The sequence below is a fragment of the Electrona antarctica genome (assembly GCF_951216825.1).
Source record: "Electrona antarctica genome assembly, chromosome: 20".
Lineage (NCBI taxonomy): Eukaryota > Metazoa > Chordata > Actinopteri > Myctophiformes > Myctophidae > Electrona > Electrona antarctica.
The window spans coordinates 2,508,468-2,531,860 of NC_136801.1; the positions used below are offsets into that span (position 1 = coordinate 2,508,468).

General features: G+C 44.3%; 2 protein-coding genes across 2 annotated transcripts; both read left to right on the forward strand.

The window, feature by feature from the left end:
• The first annotated feature begins 9 nt into the window (after positions 1-9).
• LOC306913488 (uncharacterized protein) lies at positions 10-8,995 on the forward strand. Its single transcript, XM_079490167.1, has 4 exons — positions 10-288; positions 5,828-5,974; positions 6,611-6,892; positions 7,088-8,995. The coding sequence occupies exons 2-4, from the start codon at positions 5,845-5,847 to the stop codon at positions 7,924-7,926; spliced, it is 1,251 nt and encodes a 416-aa protein (XP_079346293.1). The 5' UTR covers positions 10-288; positions 5,828-5,844; the 3' UTR covers positions 7,927-8,995.
• A 4,470-nt stretch (positions 8,996-13,465) lies between these two features.
• LOC306913490 (uncharacterized protein) lies at positions 13,466-22,178 on the forward strand. Its single transcript, XM_079490170.1, has 4 exons — positions 13,466-13,741; positions 15,334-15,480; positions 18,640-18,957; positions 19,362-22,178. Exons 2-4 carry the CDS (start codon positions 15,375-15,377, stop codon positions 20,057-20,059), a joined length of 1,122 nt encoding a protein of 373 aa, XP_079346296.1. The 5' UTR covers positions 13,466-13,741; positions 15,334-15,374; the 3' UTR covers positions 20,060-22,178.
• The last annotated feature ends 1,215 nt before the right edge of the window (positions 22,179-23,393 follow it).

A 23,393-nucleotide genomic window follows, 5' to 3' on the forward strand; every position in this document is an offset into this window, starting at 1 on the left:
CCAAACAAACCTTGATACCGAATGTCTGTGTGATGATGATATCCCGTTTGCAGTGTAAAACCCTTTGTGCAACTTGTGTCTGAGATTCTCGTTGCGCCACAGTCTGTAAAGAGACAGACTGGCTAGTTGTGAAAACGGAGGAATTTGCACACAGACCGTTGTTGTTTTGTAGGCTAACGCTAATGCTAAGATAGCTTCAAGTACAGTCGAGAGACTCTGGACTAGAACAGTTCCCCCACTTTGGATGTGGTAAAGTGTGTTTTCTACCAGAATACGTCATCCGGGAAGGTATGTTTTAGTTTTATTTATATACAATAATAATGCAAATTACAGTGTTGACATGACCCCCCATGAAAAGGGGCATTTCAGTGTTTTTTTGGTAGTGAACTAGCCCCGATACGTTCCCTGCAGTCCTTAGGCTCAGTAGCTCCGAGATGAGGTCACATACCCGAGTGGAATAGTAAGAGTGGCGACACGCTTTGATCTCGCCGCAAAGCGTGTGCCTATGGGCAATAGTGCATCGTTGTTGTCGGGAGGAAACCGCACAGGCTAACTACATTTTTGAGGTTTTTGATTTTTTTTTCATAAATCAGTGCTATTGAACACCCTTCACCTCTGTGTGTTGTTTCGAAAATACTGAACCAATGGTAAGTAGTAAAAAGTGCTTTGGACAAAACCTCTTAACTCCATTGGACTCTCAATATGCCTGCTAAAGCAACTAACTCCACCACCTCTCCCCCTCTCATGGAAGTAATTGACAATATATAAAGTTAACACCAACTTTGATGAGGCTTTATTGCTTTGTTTTAAAAAAATATAAGGGTTCTTAATTTCCTGAAAAATAATTAAGAAGATGATCAGGTAATGTGTGAAAATAATAATAAAATGATTGAAAGACATAACTTGTATATTGTCTGCTAGCGTGCTCCTTACTTATGTTATGGATATACATACTGTTGACATTTACAACTTTCCATCCATCCATCCATCTTCAACCGCTTATCTGTAGTCGGGTCGCAGGGGGCAACAGCTCCACCAGAGTGCTCCAGACCTCCCTATCCAGAGCAACATTAGTGAATTCCTCCTGGGCCCCAGGACCTGGGGGATCCCGAGGCGTTCCAAGGCCAGTGAGTCGATGTGTTTCCTCCAACTGCGCCTTGGTCTGCCCCGGGGTCTCCTCCCAGTGGGACGTGCCTCGAGGACCTCCCTAGGGAGACGCCCGAGAGGCATCCTAACCAGATGCCCGAACCACCTAAGCTGGCTCCTTTCAAGGCGAAGGAGCATTTACAACTTTGTCAACAAAAATACTTAAACACGCACAAATGAATTGCATTAAACAGTGCTGCTGGGCGGGTCTTTGTAGATATACATGCGGCATCCCATTGAGATAGAATGAGCACTTCCGCATTCCATTGTTACAATGGAAGTCAACGCTAGTGTCGCCACATACTATTCAACTGCGGTTCAGAAACGGTGCATGGTTTCCACCAGGAACGCTTCTTACCCTTTTCTGCGTATTGTATCTTTTACGACTTTACGGACCCTCAAGCTGACTCACTAACTTAGAAAATAAAGGGAGGAAACAGGATTGACAGAACCGGGTTTTATTGCCCTTTTAATACAGGCTACTAAAGCTGGGTTGGGTGGGTGCCGAAAATAACAAAGAGGCTGCTCTGTCTGTCTCAGTCTAGGCAAAGATTGTCTATATATGAAGATGCACAAACTTGGAGCTACTAGAGGCACAATGGACATGGCATGTTTTGCTCCTCCCCACCACCCTCCCCCTCCCCTCTCTGACAACAACACTGGCAACGTGATGTGGATGAGCATTGAGAGCATTATGACAAATGTGATGATTCCCATTTCCCAAATCAGCCAACCAAGAGTCTAAAACAGTTATGGAAAATTATATTATTAAGCATTGGAACACACATTATAGGCCTATTTCACTTTTAATATGTCCATTAATTTCACGTTATATTATTCACATATTCAAATCTAAATATGGGGCCAGAGCCCCCCATGTGTCGTCCATCAAATTGCAGATAGACAGAGAGACTCTTCCGGACTCCTTTCAAATCTCACAAGAGTTTGTTGCTGGGATAAAGAAAGGTCGATAACAAAGTAGAATTTCTACTGATTTGTCTCGCGAAAATAAGCCATTTTAGTATGAATATCTTGGAAATATTGAGTGCCTTGTGAGGATTGGGTCCAGTATTTAGTTCAGTGACCATGGAGTTAAAGAATGGTTCATGAGCTGTGTTCACGTTCATTCTCCCATTGGAAATTAACGGGGCCTCTTGCGCGTCTAGGCTAGTCTCTCTCTGCCCCCCCAAGTCTCTGTCCATATTCCTGGGGGGTTGCTACAGTATCCAAAAAGTGAAGGTCTGCTAACGGGTTTAACTAATTTAAATGTAGGAGCTGCCAAGAAAATCCAAGTTTAAACGGTTAAACAAACTTTTAAATCGGTTGTTTAGTCAGCCGAATGTAAAGAATGTAAAAAATATCTTTTCTGCAGTAGGCCTACTTAGTTTAGACTAGTCATTGGTTAGACCAGTCATTAGTCCTACAACCTATCTCAAACCCTCACCCTAACCCTAACCTCCCACGGGGCAGCACACCTAAACCTAACCTTAACCCTCTCCCAACCCTTAACGCACCCCTCACCAACCTTAATCCGGTCGTTTTAACGCACCTCTCACCAACTTTAATCCGGTCGTTTTAACGCATCCCTCACAAACCTTAATCCGGTCGTTTTAACGCGCACCTCACCAATTTTAATCCGGTCGTTTTAATGCATCCCTCACAAACCTTAATCCGGTCGTTTTAACGCATCTCTCACCAACCTTAATCCGGTCGTTTTAACGCACCTCTCACCAACTTTAATCCGGTCGTTTTAACGCATCCCTCACAAACCTTAATCCGGTCGTTTTAACGCGCACCTCACCAATTTTAATCCGGTCGTTTTAATGCATCCCTCACAAACCTTAATCCGGTCGTTTTAACGCATCTCTCACCAACCTTAATCCGGTCGTTTTAACGCATCCCTCACCAACCTTAATCCGGTCAATTTAACGCATCCCTCACCAACCTTAATCCGGTCGTTTTAACGTATCCCTCACCAACCTTAATCCAGTCGTTTTAACGTATCCCTCACCAACCTTAATCCGGTCGTTTTAACGTATCCCTCACCAACCTTAATCCGGTCGTTTTAACGCATCCCTCACCAACCTTAATCCGGTCGTCTTAACGCATCCCTCACCAACCTTAATCCGGTCGTTTTAACGCATCCCTCACCAACCTTAATCCGGTCGTTTTAACGCATCCCTCACCAACCTTAATCCGGTCGTCTTAACGCACCTCTCACCAATTTTAATCCGGTCGTTTTAATGCATCCCTCACAAACCTTAATCCGGTCGTTTTAACGCATCCCTCACCAACCTTAATCTGGTCGTTTTAACGCATCCCTCACCAACCTTAATCCGGTCGTTTTAACGCATCCCTCACCAACCTTAATCCGGTCGTCTTAACGCACCTCTCACCAACCTTAATCCGGTCGTTTTAACGCGCACCTCACCAATTTTAATCCGGTCGTTTTAATGCATCCCTCACAAACCTTAATCCGGTCGTTTTAACGCATCTCTCACCAACCTTAATCCGGTCGTTTTAACGCATCCCTCACCAACCTTAATCCGGTCGTCTTAACGCATCCCTCACCAACCTTAATCCGGTCGTCTTAACGCATCCCTCACCAACCTTAATCCGGTCGTTTTAACGCATCCCTCACCAACCTTAATCCGGTCGTCTTAACGCATCCCTCACCAACCTTAATCCGGTCGTTTTAACGCATCCCTCACCAACCTTAATCCGGTCGTTTTAACGCATCCCTCACCAACCTTAATCCGGTCGTCTTAACGCACCTCTCACCAATTTTAATCCGGTCGTTTTAATGCATCCCTCACAAACCTTAATCCGGTCGTTTTAACGCATCCCTCACCAACCTTAATCTGGTCGTTTTAACGCATCCCTCACCAACCTTAATCCGGTCGTTTTAACGCATCCCTCACCAACCTTAATCCGGTCGTCTTAACGCACCTCTCACCAACCTTAATCCGGTCGTTTTAACGCACCTCTCACCAATTTTAATCCGGTCGTTTTAATGCATCCCTCACAAACCTTAATCCGGTCGTTTTAACGCATCCCTCACCAACCTTAATCCAGTCGTTTTAACGCATCCCTCACCAACGTTAATCCGGTCGTTTTAACGTATCCCTCACCAACCTTAATCCGGTCGTTTTAACGTATCTCTCACCAACCTTAATCCGGTCGTTTTAACGCATCCCTCACCAACCTTAATCCGGTCGTTTTAACGCATCCCTCACAGACCTTATGTCTAACCAAAGGATGCCTCCCTTTCTGCTTGGCTTATTTACTGTACTAAACATGTGACATTAAAATGGTACATTTCAAGCATGTGCAACCCCCCCCCCCCCCCCCAAACAACTACTGTACCATGTACATGTATTTATCATTATATTTTACCGAATTAATATTAATTCATCATTTATCTTATTTTGTAACCCTGATACCGGCGCTGCAAAATCAGACAGATCTACAAGCTCTCAACGCATAGAGAACGGCTTACGGCGCTGCAAAAACAGGCAGGACGCGACGCCTTGAGAGCTTGTAGATCTGTCTTTTTTGCGACCCCGCAGTAAGCTGTTCTCACTTTACTTTTATAACACGAATATATCGGCGATTTTGGGACAGACGATGGACAGACGATTGGAAAAAAAATTGGCATATCTCCCAACCTTACTGGTAGGTAAACTAAACGATGCGGTGGTGGAGGCTTGGTAGCTTGGCTTTGCCAGACAACATGGATTCACTCACGCCTCCTCTCCGCTATGATATCAGGGAGGAGTGAATCCACGTTTATCAGTATGGCTAAAGCCAGGCCAGAGGCTTGGGGACTGAAGGTGTGTTCAAACCTGAAGATATAGATTTGTTTGCAGTTGCTTCAATCGCTTCACTTTGGTTGCGCAGGTCAGCGTTGGTAAAAAAAAAGAAAGTCCCTTCTTTTCCATGCAAGATCTGTAGCTGTCTTCCCCCTCCCTCAAGTGGTGGATTATATTATTGATGATATATTATGATAAAAATATATAAAAAGTACACAGTAATTTCACTTTGGGAGTGTAACAAAATGGACCCGTCATTCAATTTTGTGGTCTCGGAAGATCTTTAGGCTACTGGGAAAGTGTGTGCATCACAGTGCATGTGTTCACGTTGTGGCTGCTAATTCCCCTAAACCTGGATTACCTAACCATACATGGAGAGAAGACTGGATCATCACCTAGATCTGCATATATGGAGCCGGCCAGCAACTCTACATCTGACCTCAAACCTTAAACCCTCTGATCTCCATATATGGAGCTGAGCTGACCTGTTCTGACATTCCATATGTTGATCCCTCCCCACCCGTCCTTCCTGTTCTGATATTCCATATGTTGATCTGACCTCATCAAACCCTGTACACTCAAGACACGCTCCATATATGGCCAGTACAGAATTCATTGCATATGTTGATCGCCCAGCACTCTGAGAGTGTACAAATGGAACCAAATGGATGAGTTGCAGACCCATAAGAGCCCATTTGGTTCCTAACTATCATTTAGATGGGGACCCCCTGGAGCTCCCTCAAGGACCACTGGTGGTCCCCGGACCACTGGTTGGAAAACCACTGGTCTATGGTACAACGCAGGGAGCGAACACAACGCGCGTTGTAAACTTCAGCGTTCAACGTCCTTATTCTGTTCCTTCATTCCAGAGACCCCAGGCCGGTCTATGGAGTCCAGCCTGCAGGTGAAGATGAGTTCTCCAGAAGCAGCCGGAACCATTTCTCCAGAGCTCCCAGCAGGAGGACGGGGGAAGAGACAGAGACAATTACCCCAGCACTTCCACGACTTTGACTTCGGTGAGTGGGTTTTAACTAAGGGACGCTGGATTCCCTCATGGGGGGACATAATGGCATTCCACCATTCCGACTATCCATTCCAACTATTACTATACTATGCAGCTTCCGCCTGCAGTTATGGACACGGTTAGTAATGCTGTGAGTCGGAATGGCGACGTGTCAGAATAACGGGCATCGGAATGCCGGTGTGTAACCGCATCATGGTTGGGCTGGTAGCGTCATATTCAGTCAGTTGGCAAAAAAAGCATTTAGTCCCATAGACACTACAAAGGAAAGCACAGCTCTTTGATAGTGCTATACTGATAGTGATACCTGTACGTCTGTATATTATAACATTAAGTAATCATGGATGCATATTATTATATTCTTTATTGAGTCTCCCAGAGGTCGTTTTATGTGCGTCATGTGATCTCAGTGCATAAGTGAAGTACGCACATGGGAGCTTTGCCTCATGCACACTGTTGGAAATGTATTTTGCTTAAATCGTACTATTTTTTTTTTTTATCAGAAGTTAAGTTTCCAGAACCACCTTTTATAACGTCTACTTCGTAACTGGTAATAGCTAATGTTGTACATGGAAAGGACAGAAAACGGACTCCTGTGTTGATGACTATCATGTTGTTGTTCTGCTCCTAGACGTCCAAGAGGAGTTTTCTCCTAAACGGGAGAGGAGCCCCAGTCTGCTTCAGGAGGAACCAGAGCCTCCAGGGATTAAAGAAGAACAGGAGGAGCTACTTCAAAGACCAGAGGAGCCTGCTGGGTCAGCGTTGACATTACTAGCAGTGAAAAGAGAAGATGAGGATGAAGACATTTCTTCGCATGTTGAAGTTGAATCTGACACTGAAGACAGTGATGATTGGGAGGAGTCTAGTGAATCTGACACTGAAGACGTAGGAGCACGGGAGGAGCACGGTGGAGGTCAGTCAGTGTTAAACACAGGGACAGGAACTACATTTGTGGGGAAAACGGAGTCGGTACAGTTACTAAATTAGGAGAACAAAAGCAAAATTTAAAAAAAGCATTAACCTGCCTATTCACCTCTCTCTCTCTCTCTCTCTCTCTCTCTCTCTCTCTCTCTCTCTCTCTCTCTCTCTCTCTCTCTCTCTCTCTCAGGAGTGAGTTCCCGGTCTTCAGAGACTCACATCTGTACACATTGTGAAAAGGGTTTCATTACGGAATTGGGCTTTAAGACACACGTGTGTGATGCACATGTAGAAGAAAAACCTTTCCAATGTAAACATTGTGAAAAGAGTTACAGCCGGATAGGTTTTCTGATTAGGCACCAGAGTGTCCACAGCACTGGAGAAAAACCTTTCCAATGTAAACATTGTGACAAGAGTTACCTTCATCCAACTGACCTGAAGAGACACCAATATATCCACACTGGAGAAAAACCTTTCCAATGTAAACATTGCAACAGGAGATTCACCCGTGCAAATACCCTGAAGAAGCACCAGAGTATTCACAGTTACAGAGAAAAACTTTTCCAGTGTGAACATTGTGGCAAGAGTTTCACTGCGATAAACCTACTGAAGTCACACCAGGTTACCCACACAGGAGAAAAACCTTTCCAGTGTAAACAATGCGACAAGAGTTTTAGTACATCAAGTTATCTGAGGGTACATGAGAGTTACCACTCTAAAGAAAGACCTTTCCACTGTACGTATTGTGACAAACGTTTCAAACAGAAAAGGGAGCTGAAGACACACCAGCGTATCCACACTGGAGAAAAACCTTTCCAGTGTAAACTTTGTGACAAGAGTTTCTGTCAGTTAACTTCTCTAAACTATCACCAGCGTTGCCACACTGCAGACAATCCTTTGAAAAAGAGTTTCAGTCATTTAACTTCTCTGAACTCCAAAGGGAAAAATATAGCTGCAAGCAGCGATAAGGCGGGACCAAGCAGGAAGGCAATATGCAATAAGAACAATATGCACAACAATAAGCCATAGAAAAAATGAAGACTGAATTTGAGAAAAAGAAGACCATGTAATTGTGACAAGTTAGGTTTTAGTTCTGGGGGGGCAGGGTTATTGAAGATCTCATATGCTGAGTGGGCGGTGCCTGGATTTGAACCCACAAACTTGTGGTCCAAAGGGGAGAGCTCTACCGACTGAGCTATCCGGACAATCAGTTTTATTGTAAATGGCAAAATCATTCAGTTTGTTTGATAACAATTACGTGTGTGGTTTTGGACATGTCATTATCCCTTTCTACAATGTGTTTTCTGTTCATGTTTTGACTTACAAACTTCTCTTCAACTGGGATTTCAGTGGTCCATAGATTGTGTATAGAGCGTTAAACGCAAATTGTCCAGGCAGAAAATCAGGTATAAGCGTTTTTCAAACTGCTCAAAATGGCGGAAATCTGAGGGCGGAGCTTACTGGTCAAAATGACAGATGTGTTCCCAATGAGTCAAGGAACATGTGGAAACATGTGCCATGACATTTGGCCAAACGAGGCATGAGTTATTCCTGTTCAAAGGTTTCATTTAAAAAAAAAATAGCGCTATCCCCCCTTTGGCCAATTGGAGTAAGACTGGTTTCAGTGCTATTTGGCATGACTCTCTACTGTACTGTAAAGTTTCATAAGCATGTATACTATGTACAGGGCTGTACATAATTATTTTGGGCTAGTTCTCAAAGGAGCACTGTACATGCAAGTTGGTGCGCACAGCTGGGGAGGGATTTGGGATACGGACGCCTCCACTCTGCCACAATGTTATGCCCACACGAGCAGATGCAAAAGATAAAAATGCTCACAGACAGTGTATTTGTAGGCTAGTCGTTAAGCAGCAGGAGGACGTTTGTTAGCAACTCAACCACTGAAACCAAAACAAATGTCAAACACAGATAAAAGTAATTACTCACCTACTGCTGCAGGTTCCATGTTTAAGTAATCCCAGTGTTGTTCAAGATGCATGGTTTTCATATTGTAAACAATTATGGTTGCGTGGTTTAGCAGGAGCACCGCGTAACTTTGGGAAAGTGTTACAGTAGCTTGTTTACAACTGAAACGGACTTCCTGTGACTTCCTCTTCAAAATAAAATATAATATATAAATAAAGATTAGTCAACACTAGTTTTATTTCTAAGTCTACTTACAAGACGTTAACAGTTTGACGGCCGCTAATTGTTTGATCCAGTGTTGCGTCGCTGCGTAATACGACAGACCCGCTATTTGTTTTATGAACCTAAATCGCATCGCATCAATAATAAAAAAAAGTCCGCCTCTGCCGCGGAGCAGGGAGAGAGAGGATCATGTTATGACGAAGAAACCGGAAATCGATACTTATGCTGGGCTGCTAGGGCTTCTGGGAAATTGAGTCCAATGCAAGCGGACGGAGGTTTTGTATGACTACAACAGCCTCCCAGCCCCCTCCTTTCTGCTTTGCAAGATGGCGGGTGGTGCGATCGTCCAAAAACAAACTAAGGTACGGATATGGACCGGATTTTCACAGATCAAACGTCCAAATACTTCAGCGTATGATCTAAAGGTAATAAAACAATCTAGGCAGCGTAGAACACTTGATTAAAATGCGGATAAATCTTATTTCGCAGTAGAACTGTTAACATCACATTTGAGTTCCTTTTGAATGCCTGTCAGATTTCTCTACATAACTGTCTCAGCTGGTGTGCAAATGCGCTTGACATGCCTTTGATCTACCACGCAGGAAACTTTGTGACGACGCATGCGCACTGGTGCACCTGTTGTGTGCCCCCCTGACTGTATACTATTATTAAGAAGAATTTTCACAAAAGAGCAATTTCCATTGGCTCATAAAACCTTTGTTTTTTCACTTTAAAAAAATGTACTCCCAATTTTTTGTCCGTAGGCCATAGGTCCAAAGTTCACGTGTATCAAATAACCCAGGAGGAGATAGATTTAACTGTTTTTCATATAATTCAAAATGGCGGCTGATCTAAAGGTCAGAGGTCAAAAGTAAGAGCACATAAGTTGTTCGGCATGACGAGACGCATATGTGTATTGAAGCTCCACCAGAGAGCTCCAGACTTCCCTCTCCAGGGCAACATTAGTGACTTCCTCCTGGGGGATCCCGAGACGTTCCAAGGCCAGTGAGTCGATGTGTTTCCTCCAACTGCGCCTTGGTCTGCCCCGGGGTCTCCTCCCAGTGGGACGTGCCTCGAGGAAGTCCCTAGGGAGACGCCCGAGAGGCATCCTAACCAGATGCCCGAACCACCTCAGCTGACTCCTTTCCAGGCGAAGGAGCAGTGACTCTACTCAGAGTCTCTCTCGTGTGACTGAACTTCTCACCCTATCTCTAAGGGAGATGCCAGCCACCCGTCGAAGAAAACTCATTTCGGCCGCTTGTATTCGCGACCTTATTCTTTCGGTCATGACCCACACTTCATGAACATAGGTGAGAGTAGTAGTTGCCTTCTGGCTCAACTCTCTTTTCGTCACAACAGTGCGGTACAGCGACCGCAATACCGCCCCTGCCGCTCCGATTCTTCGGCTGATCTCCTTCACGAGTGAGGGGAGGACGCCCTCACTTGTGAACAAGACCCCGAGATACTTAAACTCCTTCAACTGGGGTAATGCCTCATTCCTTACCCGGACTGCACAATCCACCGGTTTCCTGCTTAGAACCATGGCCTCAGATTTGGAGACGGTGATCCTCATCCCAGCCCAAACTATGGAATATTCAATGTCCATACAGTAGCCTATGTATCATTGCATAGGCTAAATAAGAAAATACTGTGAGCAGTCAAAATGAACTAAAATGGTTTACTTCATATGAAAGAGTTTTATGAAGGATCAAATGATCCGTTTATCAAACGTGTTGATGACATTAATAACATGTTGGTTCTCGCCACATACTTTCAAATTGGGAAAGAATTATTCAATTTGTGTGCAAAATGTTGCATTAAAAGCCATATGTATATATGAAAGTATTGAATAAGTAAAATAACTATTCCAATCAATTACAATACTTACAATGTGTGTGGTCCACATATTCAATGCATGATAACGACCACTAAGCTACATGTCATCATGACAAACTGTGAAGTAGAGATGCACAGCAAGTTGAAAAAAATCGCACCAGCTTTGCCCACCCATTTGATTCTATAGCTCGATTTTAGGGCCCTGGCTCGTGTTATCACACTATAATAGTGTTTCTGATTGTATCTCTAGAGTTACAAAACTTACATATGTTACCACTCATATTAAAGCTTAGAATGGTGAGCGGTTTTCTATAGCCATTAGGAACATGTTGGTTCTCAGCACACACTTCCAAAATGGGGATATTTACGAGCCTTATTTTAAATGTCTTATGTCCATCCATCCATCTTCAACCGCTTATCCGTAGTCGGGTCGCGGGGGCAACAGCTCCACCAGAGTGCTCCAGACTTCCCTCTCCAGAGCAACATTAGTGACTTCCTCCTGGGGGATTCCGAGACGTTCCAAGGCCAGTGAGTCGATGTGTTTCCTCCAACTGCACCTTGGTCTGCCCGGGGTCTCCTCCCAGTGGGACGTGCGTCGAGAATGTCTTGTGTGTGTGCAAAATACTGCATTAAATGGCCATTTACAGTAAGCCTATATGGAAGTTTTGTGGAAGTAAAATAACCAATCCAATCAATTCCCCATATTTGAATTATGCAGAAAAGTGGTTTAATTGGTCTCTGCACAAAGTAAGGCTAAAAAGTTGATCATATATTTGTTGTCACAATTTGCGTGTGACTTTATAGGGATGCATGTATTCGATGCATGATAACTACCACTAAGCTGCTAGTCTGCGATTGTTATCATACAAAAATGTGAATTAGAGATGTACAGCTAGTCAAAAATTAAAACAAGAATTTGCCCACCAATTTCACAATTAACACGAAATCTATCTATCTATCTATCTATCTATCTATCTATCTAAATGTAGTCTATTGATGGAATATGACAACTGGACACCTTGTTGCAGCAATGTGCACAAAATGTTATCTCACCCACACCAAACGCCAAACAGCGTGCACTCGACGTGCACACAGCCACACACACTGTGGAAGGAGTTGCCTAACCAAAACTAGTTAGACAAATGGGACAACCGAGTCACCTATACTCTCACTTCGGACATCAAATCTAAAGATTGACCTTTGGGGTTCTCAGGAAATTCCTACTCTATTCTAAGAACGGAGATGAAACTCCCTCATTGCTTCACGCAACTTCACAGAACTAAAAAATATCGCTAGGATGAAACTGGGACGTATCCTCGGGGATGTATCCCAAGGTCATCGGGGTTTCGGGTCTTCCAACATCATACCCCTCACTCGAGTGACCCAGCCGGGGTGATCAAGTCCCGACTTACGTCCCAGTAGCTACCCTCGATCAGTCCCAATCGGGAAAAAACAGGGACACACAATCCGCTGCTCCAGAACTACTCTGCCGGTACTGGGTGGGCCATCCGGCGGTTACCGGGCGGGCCATCCGGCACTTGGAGGGACTAGGCACTGTGGGTTGACTCCTGGCCGGGCACCTCCTACGCCTCACCAGGTCCTCTCCTGCGCTCACGAGGTGGATTCATAGATATATTCATAGATAGATTCATAGGTTCATAGATATATCTATGAACCTATGAATCTATCTATGAATCTATAGATTCATAGATAGATTCATAGGTTCATAGATCGATTCATAGATTCATCTATCTATGATTCTATCTATGAATCTATTAATTTATGAATCTATCTATGAATCTATATGAATCTATCTATCTATGAATCTATCTATGAATATATGAATAGGCTAGTCACCTTCGGGACTTCTTGGTCCCTTAATAAGTATATGAGAAGAACAATCTGTACAGTGCAAGCAAGCATGCTGAAGATAATATAAGCACAGTATGCACACCCTGCACCCACACTTACCCACACTCTCTAACATGCTAATAAATATACGCATGAGTTCAGATGGGTAGAGGGATGGAGGGACGGAAGGAGGTCAGAGTTCAGTGTCATTGGGGAGGGGCAGAGTTCAGCAGGGAGACAGCAACTGGAAAGAAGCTGTTCCTGAGCCTAGTACGGGAGCCAATAGTCCTGTGGCGCCTCCCAGAGGGGAGAAGGGAAAAGAGTCTGTGGTTTGGATGAGAGGGGTCTTTTAATATGCCTCTCGCCCTACGCAGACATCTCTGGCGCTGTAGGTCCTCACTACATGTAGGTCAATGTTATTTAAACACCCAAAACATATTTTGTTTGTACAGCTGACACGAAGGAACCGTCTTCTGTCCAGCGTCCTAGCGGGCTATATGCACTCCAGGGAACAGCATACCATTTAGATAATTTGTTAATGTTAATAAAAATACAAAGACACATGATTTCATTAATTTGTGTTGTATATTTTCGTTTAAATACTTAATTTGTTTTAATGTGCAAAATAATAAGGTTACTTTTATTCTGAAGAGCTCGGCCACCGGAAGTCTTATCCGTGCTCCCTTATCCGTGATAACTAGACACTGGTGAACAACGCCGAATAAACAGCAGCGACAACTTGATACAGAATGTCTGTGTGATGATGATATACAGTTTGCAGTACAACCCTTTGTGCAACTTGTGTCTGAGATTCTCGTTGCACGAGAGTCTGTAAAGAGTGACAGACTGGCTAGTTGTGAAATCGGGAGGAATTTGCACATTATAGGTTCAAAGACGGTTTGTTTTGTAGGCTAACGCTAATGCTAAGATAGCTTCAAATACAGTGAGAGACTCACCCACTTTGGATGTGTTAAAGTGCGCTTTCTACCAGAATACGTCATCCGGGAAGGTATGTTTTTGTTTTATTCATTTACAATAATAATGCAAATTACAGTGTTGATCTGAAAGAGGTCTCAGACACTCGGCCATCTCTATAGCTCCAATCATCACCCACATAATAAACCTCTCCATCAAACAGGGACAGGTCCCCCAAGATTTGAAACTGGCCAAAATAACCCCCTGCACAAGAAAGGGAGCAAATTAGACCCCGGCAACTACCGCTCTATTTCTATTCTTGGCTCCGTCTCGAAAATGATGGAAAAAATTGTCTATGAACAGGTTGAAAAGTATCTTGCCACAAAAAAAATTATGTACGAATTCCATTCATAACATCCCACTCCACTGGCACATACCTCCTCTATTTGAGTAACCACATCAAACACGAGGTGGATGCTGGCAAATACTGCGGCATGGTCATGCTGGACCTCCAAAAGGCTTTGGACACCATGAACCAAAATAAATTGGTTTTGATAGCACATCAATGAGCTGGATGCAGTCCTACCTGGAGGGGTTCCATTCACAAGGAAGCATACTAGGGCCTTTAATGTTCCTAATATACTGTATGTAAACGACATGACATCAGCTCGTGACTGCAACTTGTTCCTGTTCGCAGTTGACTCAACACTGCTAGTCTCGGACAGGAACAAACTGCAGGTTGAAAAGACCCTCAGCTCTGAACTTGGTAGAATCTGCACCTGGCTCGCTGATAATAAACTATCTTTACACCTGGGAAAAAATGAATCCATTCTGTTTGAATCAAATAGCAATCTCAGCAAGGCAGACATTCTTGGTTAGAGTGGGTGACAATATTATCACACGGAAATTTGAAATTGTCTACCTAGGTTCCATCCTGGAGGCAAATCCTTCCGGTGATTTAATCACCGGAAAGATTTGAATCAAAATAGTCAACCAAAGAACAAGATTGCTGTACAGGATCTCCTCACTGGTCAACAAAAACACCTTGAAGACCCTAACAGGAGCCCTCGTACAAGGTTTCTTCGACTATGCATGCACCTCTTGGTGCCACATAGCCCCTTTCGGAACCCTCGTTTACTTTTCTGAATTTGGACGGCGGTACCCTAGGGTCCCTCGTTGGTTATTCCACCCTCCATAGGACGCAGATTTACCTATTGTCTGTTCACGGAGACGCTGTCGCTTGAGTGTTGGTGAGATGTTTCAAAGATTGTAAAACAGCTTTAGGAGACAACGGAAACGTGTGCGAAACAGTGCTAATCGGAGTTGCCATTACGTTTTGCTTTGAAACATCTCACCAATACTCAAGCGACAGTGCAGGTCTCCGTGAACAGACAGTAGGTAAATCTGGGTCCTATGGAGAGTGGAATAACCAACAAGGGCGCCCTTTAGCTGTGGTAAAAAAAAAAGAATTATCATTAATAAATGATTTTTGACATTTGTGAATTGATTAATTATCGTCCATGACTATCATTATCGGCATCGCGGTTAATTGAATAATCACTTTTATTTTGCACCACTAGTGCCCACCGTTTGTACAACGGCAGTCTGTGGTACAACGCAGGGAGCGAACACAGCACGCGTTGTAAACTTCAACGTCAACGTCCTTATTCTGTTCCTTCATTCCAGAGACTCCAGACCGGTCTGTGGAGTCCAGCCTGCAGGTGAAGATGAGTTCTCCAGAAGCAGCCGGAACCATTTCTCCAGAGCCTCCAGCAGCAGGACGGGGGAAGAGACAGAGACGACTACCCCAGCACTTCCACGACTTTGACTTCGGTGAGTGGGTTTTAACTAGGGATGTGTCACGCACCAAAAATAGCCAGTCTACAAGCTCACACCGCGTCTGGTTGCACTGCGTTGTGAGCTTGTAGCTCTGTCTTTTCAGCAACGATAGATTGAGAAGTTGCATGCACTGATGCACATTGGAATACGTCACGTATTATGTGAGACTATTCAATCGATCTGCGGGAGATATTATAACTACGCTTCCTCCCCGCAAATATATATCATATGCGGGGAGGAAGCGTCAGTGAATCCTTGCTATGAGTCTGGCCGCGCCAGGCTAGCAGCTGACGGCTCCCGTGTTGTTTCGACTCGGTGCAGACATGATGCAAAGGTATTGCATTTGGGTTTAATACAATGCATTATTGACAGATGCATTAAAATGTAACCAAACTTTTCCACCCGTTCCACCCACGGCGCAAGTTACCATGAGCGTCAGACCACCGTGGCCCAGTCAGTTTAGAGTTTATTTGTCCAGTCTAACTTCGAAGAGAGGGGGAGAAAGAAAAACAACAAAAGATAGTCTACTTGGCAGCCCTTGTGCATGCAAATTTATGTTAGTCGCAAACTACAGCAAGCCGCCTTTGTTTTAAATTGTCCCCCATTCGCACGTCGGCAAAGCCGTTCACACCTACGGCTGGAGATGCGCGTTTTCAATACCGGCGGCCCCGTCTCACCGTGCTGCGCGCATTGCGTGATTAAATAAAATGTGGTATCGGATTGGTGCGGGGCGTACTTGCCGATTCCGATATGACCAAATAAGGGCATATCGGAGGGCATTCCGATACAAGTATCGGTATCGGGACATGCCTAGTTTTAACTAGGGTGGGTTTTAACTAGGGGATGCTGGATCCCCTCATGGGGGGACAGAGTGGCATTCCGACGCACCGCCATTCCGACTATACGTAACTTCCCCCTGCAGTTATCGACATGGTTAGTAATGCGGCAAGTTGGAATGGCTGTCAGACATGCAAAAGTGTAGCTTTTTGGCGAAAATCGCCGTTTTTTTTCTCCAAATTTGGTACCTGTGTGATTTATGCAAATCCGTGGAGGGGGGGGGGGGGGGGGGGAGGGGTATTCCAACCAGTTCCTTTCCCCTCCATCAGGCGCCCCGGCTGGCCAGGGGGAGGCAGTTTAGAGACCAGGATTTACTGCATGTTTTTTGTGAGGGAACCTACCCTAGGGGACACGGGGAGAACATGTGAGGTTACCTACCCTAGGGGACACGGGGAGAACATGCAAACTCCACACAGAAAGGCCTTTTCGCCAACCCCGCCTCGGGTATGGGCACTGATGACCCGGAGGAGAGGACCACAGCGTCCCAAGCGGGAATCGAACCCAGGACCTTCTAGCTGTGAGGCGACAGCACTACCGACTGTGCCACCATGCCCCCCCGCGTTTCTGTTTCTGACTTATTGTTTGTGTGGGATGCGGGACTTTTTTCTGTTTGTGTGGGACACGGGACATTGTTCTGTTTGTGTGGGACGCGGGACAAATGGTCCAAAGCAGCAAGTGCAGAAGTGCTACTAGTAGCAACATTACCACCGCACGTTACTGTCTGTGGACACGGCATCCGTTTCTCTCTCTGTGTGTGTGTGTGTGTGTGTGTGGGTGCGTGCGTGTGTGTGCGTGTGTGTGTGTGCGTGTGTGCGTGCGTGCGTGCGTGCGTGCGTGCGTGCGTGCGTGCGTGCATGCGTGCGAGTAAATAAATTAAACGTTTGATACTAGAACATTGTAGGCCTACAAATAGGTACGAGTTAGAGGGATGAGGGTGAAAGAAAGGAGGAGAACACCAACCCAAGGGTGCAGTGTCATGAAGTGTGATTCAGGCTGACTGGAGTTTTACGATTGTACAGAGCATGGGCGCCGCCATTAGGGATACTCTAAACTAGGCATGCCGCGGTTTACCGAATTTCGGTAATACCGCGACAGGAACAGCCACGGTGTTGATACCGTGAGATTTCCGAGTTTACGGTATTTTAATACAGCGTTGGTGGGCGGCGCATGCTGCGCATGCAGTGCAACTCCACTCCCAGACTAAGGCAAAACGTTTATTTTCACCACACAGCTGCAGTAGATTGAAAAGTTGCTTCCTACCTTTGAGTTAGTGTTGCTGAAAGACACCCAGATCCAATTGTATATTCCATATTTCCACATGTACTAAACTAAAAGTGTGAACTGTCAAGTGTCAACAACACAGAGGCACGCAGTTGCGAGCATGCGCAGATTGCATTACAGCGTGCAGGGTACAAAACGGCCATTAGGGGGAGCCATAGTACAGTGAAATACAGTGGTGAATAGCTATTGATTCAATGATTGAATACTTTATTGGCAGAAATGTAATCAGTATAGGGTACAGTCAATGTCCAAAGGGATCACTGAAAAAAGTCCTTGCAGTCTTGTTTCCATTCGGTCCTGGGTAATCAATTCATAATCATGACAAGTCACATGACAAATAACAAAATTCAAATGATCATAAAAAGGGAAAAATAAATAAATAAGATATGTAGGCCTACAGGTTGGGGAACAAAGAAGGGCTTATAAGGAGGTGGGGGTAGTCACTAGACATAGGTGGGGGGGGCAATCTTTTTTTATTATTATTTTTTTAATATAAATACCGTGGAATACCGAGGTATAGGTTTTCAATACCGGCACCGTACCGTACTGTAAAATCTCATACCGTGGCATGCCTACTCTAAACACAAAGCGCCCCTCCTGCCCTGTTTCAGGAGGGGAGGGGGAGAGGCTTTTTTTTATTTATCACGTGACCGGGGTGTTGTTGCATGGATCGGGGCTGCTTGATCTATTGTCCGGGTGAGTAGAAAGGTGATTGAAAGTAATCAATAAAAATGCACGAAACGTACAGTAGTTTCACGTGTCCCGCACCGGACCGAGGGCTAATTAAGAACATAAATGTACGGTTCCCACATTCGATGTGTTAAGTGTAGTATAACCTTAGAGTCTAGAGTCCCATAGACACTACAAAGGAAAGCACAGCTCTTTGATAGTGCTATACAGATACCAGTATGTCTGTATATTATAACAACATAGTCATGTGATCTCAGTGCACAAGTGAAGTACGCACATGGGAGCTCTTCCTCATGAACACTGTTGGAAATATGTATTTTGCTTAAATCGTACTGTTTTTTTCAGAAGTTACGTTTCCAGAACCAGGGATTAATGAGGAACAGGAGCTACTTCAAAGACCAGAGGAGCCTGATGGGTCAATGTTGACAATCCTAGCAGTGAAAAGTGAAGATGGGAATGAAGACATTTCTTCGCACGTTGTAGTTCAACTTGAATCTGACACTGAAGACAGTGATTATCGGGAGGAGTCCAGTGAATCTCACACTGAAGACCGTGATTATCGGCAGGAGTCTAGTGACTCTGACACTGAAGACCGTGATTATCGGCAGGAGTCCAGTGAACCTGACACCGAAGACAGTGATTATCGGGAGGAGTCCGGTGGAGGTCAGTCAGTGTTAAACACAGGGATACAAACTACATTTGTGGGGAAAACAGAGTTGGCACAGTTACTGACCGGGAAGCCTTAAGGCTCATACATAGTCTGGATTTTCGGTGGTTAGGTGACCACCGAACTACAACATGACGTCACGAGCCACGGTGAAGAGCAAACCACCGCCACCTCTCCAGCCCGTTTTTACTCACCACCGCTCAACGTTATTTCAGCTCTGGTGGTCAGCTCACCACCGGAGCGTTGGTCACCTCACCACCGAAAATCCAGACTATGAATAGGCCTTGAGTGCTCCCAAACAAGGAGTTTGATGATGGAAGCTTTTCAAGTTGTACCTGTACTCATTATTTTTAACCTGCCTATTCACCTCTCTCTCTCTCTCTCTCTCTCTCTCTCTCAGCTGTGAGGTCCCGGTCCCGGTCTTCAGAGACCCACATCCTCCACATCTGTACACATTGTGAAAAGGGTTTCATTACTGCAATTGGCCTTAAGACACACCTGTGTGTCACACATGTAGGAGAAAAACGTTTCCAATGTAATCATTGTGAAAAGAGGTACAGAGATAACCATGCCCTGAAATCACACCAGCATATCCACACTGGAGTAAAACCATTCCAATGTAAACGTTGCAACATGAGATTCACCCGGGCAAGTTCTCTAAAGAAGCACCAGATTATTCACAGTTACAGAGAAAAATCTTTCCAGTGTGAACATTGTGGCAAGAGTTTCACTACTTTAAGACTACTGGAGCTACACCAGGTTTCCCACACAGGAGAAAAACCTTTCCAGTGTAAACAATGTGACAAGAGTTTTAGTAGATCAACTTATCTGAAGATACATCAGAGATACCACGCTAAAGAAAGACCTTTCCACTGTACATATTGTGACAAATGTTTCATTCTGAAAGATCAGCTGATGAGACACCAGCGTATCCACACTGGAGAAAAACCTTTCCAGTGTAAACTTTGTGACAAGAGTTTCTGTCAGTTAACTTCTCTAAAATACCACCAGCATTGCCACACTGGAGACAAACCTTTGAAAAAGAGTTTCAGTCAGGTAACTTCCCGAAAACCAAAGGGGAAAGAAGTGAATAAATAGATAACGTAACTTTAAACTAGAAAAGCAGTTCCCGCTGAAAACCCACAATGTGATGTACAGTAGAAAATGTATTATAGCTGAAGAAAAATATTTTTAAAAAAAATGAAAATTAGTATAAAACAAGAAATTACTGGTCCACAGTAAAAAATAAATAAAAAAATAGCAGATCTACAAGCTCCCAACGTGTGAAGATATGAATAGGATGCAGTGTGAGCTTGTAGATAGGCTATTTTAACTATTTTATGTATTTTCGATTATTATATATTTAGTAAAGGAATGGTTTTGGTCATACAAGGTTTTCACCTGACAACAATATATCTGACTGTATCAGTATCAGTCAATTTGACCAGATTGCATTCAAATTGGCTACTAATATGAGTATGAGGTTTCCACTTGACAGCACTCACGCAGTTGGTTTGATTGACACCCGAACACATTGACATGTCAATGTTTCCTAAAACGAGAGTCGAACATTTTGTACTTATGGGTCCATTTGCAGGCTTGGCAGGTCTAAAGAAGTCCCGCGGTAGCCTGCGTGGGGGTCCGCGGGTAGAGGCTACGGGCTGTGGAGGTCCCCGAGGAGTTCGGCGCGGGGCGGAGGGGGTCCGCGGTAGTATGCGTGGGAGTTCGCGAGTACAGTCACTGAGACTCAAATGTGTTAGTGTCCGTTACCCATTAAATCAGCGAGTCTGCTGCCACGTTTTAGCGGCGCGCCGCTGTTATTTGCCCCCTCAATGTCGTAACTGTTGTATTAGTTGGCTCTGGGACAGGTTGAAACCAGTGCGATCATGGCTAATGCCTGGGAAGGTGCATCACAGTGCGTCGCATTGGAAATGGCCAATGCGAACTGTGTAATAGTAATACTTAGGCACAAACCAACTATTGTCGAAGAACAATATTGATGTAACTAAGAGATTCGCTGAGTGATCTATATTTTATATACAGCGATTTAGAAGGAATAAGCAAAAGCGTGATACGGCAATTCCTCCTCCGTCCGCTGTGTCTCCACTCTCCTGCATGAGTAGGCGAGAGTCGAGATGACACTTTGTGGAGTGGGCGGTGGGTGTGGGTGTGCGTGTGCGCACGCGTGTGTGTGTGTGTGTGTGAGCCAATGGAGAGGGGCTGCAATGTTGCCAGGTCCGCGAATTATAAGCGAGTTGAAGCTTTTCAAGCTGCTGGTAAAAAGCATAAATAACTGTATAAAGCTGAACATGTTGATGTTTGATCTAACATTCTAGCATAAAGTAAGTGGAAGTACTAGCTAGGATGCTAAAATAAAATTGACGGAATAAAGTACGGTAAGTAAAGTTAAAACTGTCTACTAATGATTTATAATGCTTTACAAATAATGTATTCATGATGAATTAAGTATTCACTAAAGGAAAATAAATGCTAAATAGTGTATAGTTGAAACATATAACTGTGTTTTGTGAGTGATGTTTAAAGACAATTACACAAACCAGAAGCAGGGAGCCAAAATTGGAAGTGGTATTTTTTCATGAAATTGGAGGCCGGTTGGTTGGTTGGTTGGTAGTTGGAGTTGGTTATTTTGCATGCTAGCATGCATGTTAGCATAGACGGTAGAGCGACGGTGTGCCTCTGGCAGCCAGGGGCCCCTGGGGGCCACATGGGGCCCCTGGTGTTATATTAGGATGGCAGACCCCTGAACAGTGTTTGTGTCAAGTTGGGTGTGGCTCAGAGCGACGGTGCGCCTCTGGCAGCCAGGGGCCCCTGGGGGCCACATGGGTCAAGGGTCAAGGCCAACAACAAGACTTTGCCAATCGCTCGGCGGAGCGTTTGAAGAAAGTAACATTTTAGCTTTGCGGCTGAAGAATGACCTCTGGCCGTTGGCTGGACATCAGAAAGACATTTTATAGAGACAAAGACATAACCATCGACTCAACATCAAAAGGTCTGTCATTTGATCACTTCTACCATGGCAACAGAACTGATGAAGTCACCCAATGTATCAGATAATCTAGATGTCTATGTAAAATCTTTGTCTTTCCCTCTCTTTCTTTCTACTTATCTATCACTTTTAGGAGCGTATTAATTAGCCCAATATCCAATTCATCATTTAAATAATCTTATCTGTGATGAAAGCATTACTCCTGCATTAAAACATGGCTGTGTTTGAACTAAGAGAAATATTGAATATCCACTTGCAGTTGTTTCATCCTGTCAAGTACTTAATAAATGATTTCGGATTAGAAATATGTAACTCTCTTGTCTTGATTTATGCATTTATCTGAATGGAATCATGTTGACACTGCTTAACTCATTTACCGCCAACATCACCATCTCGTGTACTGAATTGTGTACTTGAGTATTCAGTATTTAAGTCCGACGTCATTTTGTAGTGATACATCACGTCCGGGTCCAAGTGGCACCAGCTCCCGTCCGCATCTCATTTTAAATAGAAATATCTAAACGCGTGAATCATTTTACAATGACGTTATTTTTCAGAAAGGAAGCCATTGAGGGTTAAAATAGGTCTTAATGCTTCCAACTCGAGTAGAATTATTAATGTTTTGTACAAGTGTCCATGACAAAGAAAATATATGATGTGGAGACAATAAAGACTATTATTATCATTATTATTGAAGGTGGTAACAGTCCATTTGCTCAGTACAATATTTCGGGGGCATATTTAGAATGTGTGCAGGCTTGAGTATGTTGAATCTAGTTTGCAATTAATGAGGATTTAGTTGACACAATGAAATAAAATGGCGATAGTATCCAGTGTTGGTTAGACGGCCTGTCGCAGCCAGATTTGGGAGAGCAGCAGCGTTGTTGCGAGGTAAGCAGTAAAATGAGACTTTCGTGGTTGTTTTCGTCTCAGATTTAGTCTGACGGAGTGTCACAGTATAACTCTATGGGGACACAAAAGCGACACAAACAGCGCCTAAAACTGTGACTCCGCCCACAAACGGGGGAAGTTGTGATTTTCGCTCGTTCACTGCAATGCAATTTGCGGCATTTTCAAAACAATATTGAGCAGAGTAGCGATTATCAAATGTATTTGCAATGCCATACGTTGAAAGATCTGTTGCCCGTGGACAAGGCACGCTACCGCTACCTCCGCAAGTTAGATAGCATCGGCATAGATGTTTGTCCTTATGTGATTAAGGATTGGACCAAGTTGCATTGGCAGCCATAGAAAATTGTGACGTTTTTGGGCGTTCCTGTCTAGCGTGGTGTCAGTGTATACAGAAAGTAATTGGGGAGGGGCAGAGTTCAGCAGGGAGACAGCCACAGGAAATAAGCTGTTCCGTCGCAGTCCCGCCCCCTACCATGGCCCAGGAAATGAATCCCAATGCATTTTTCCCATAGA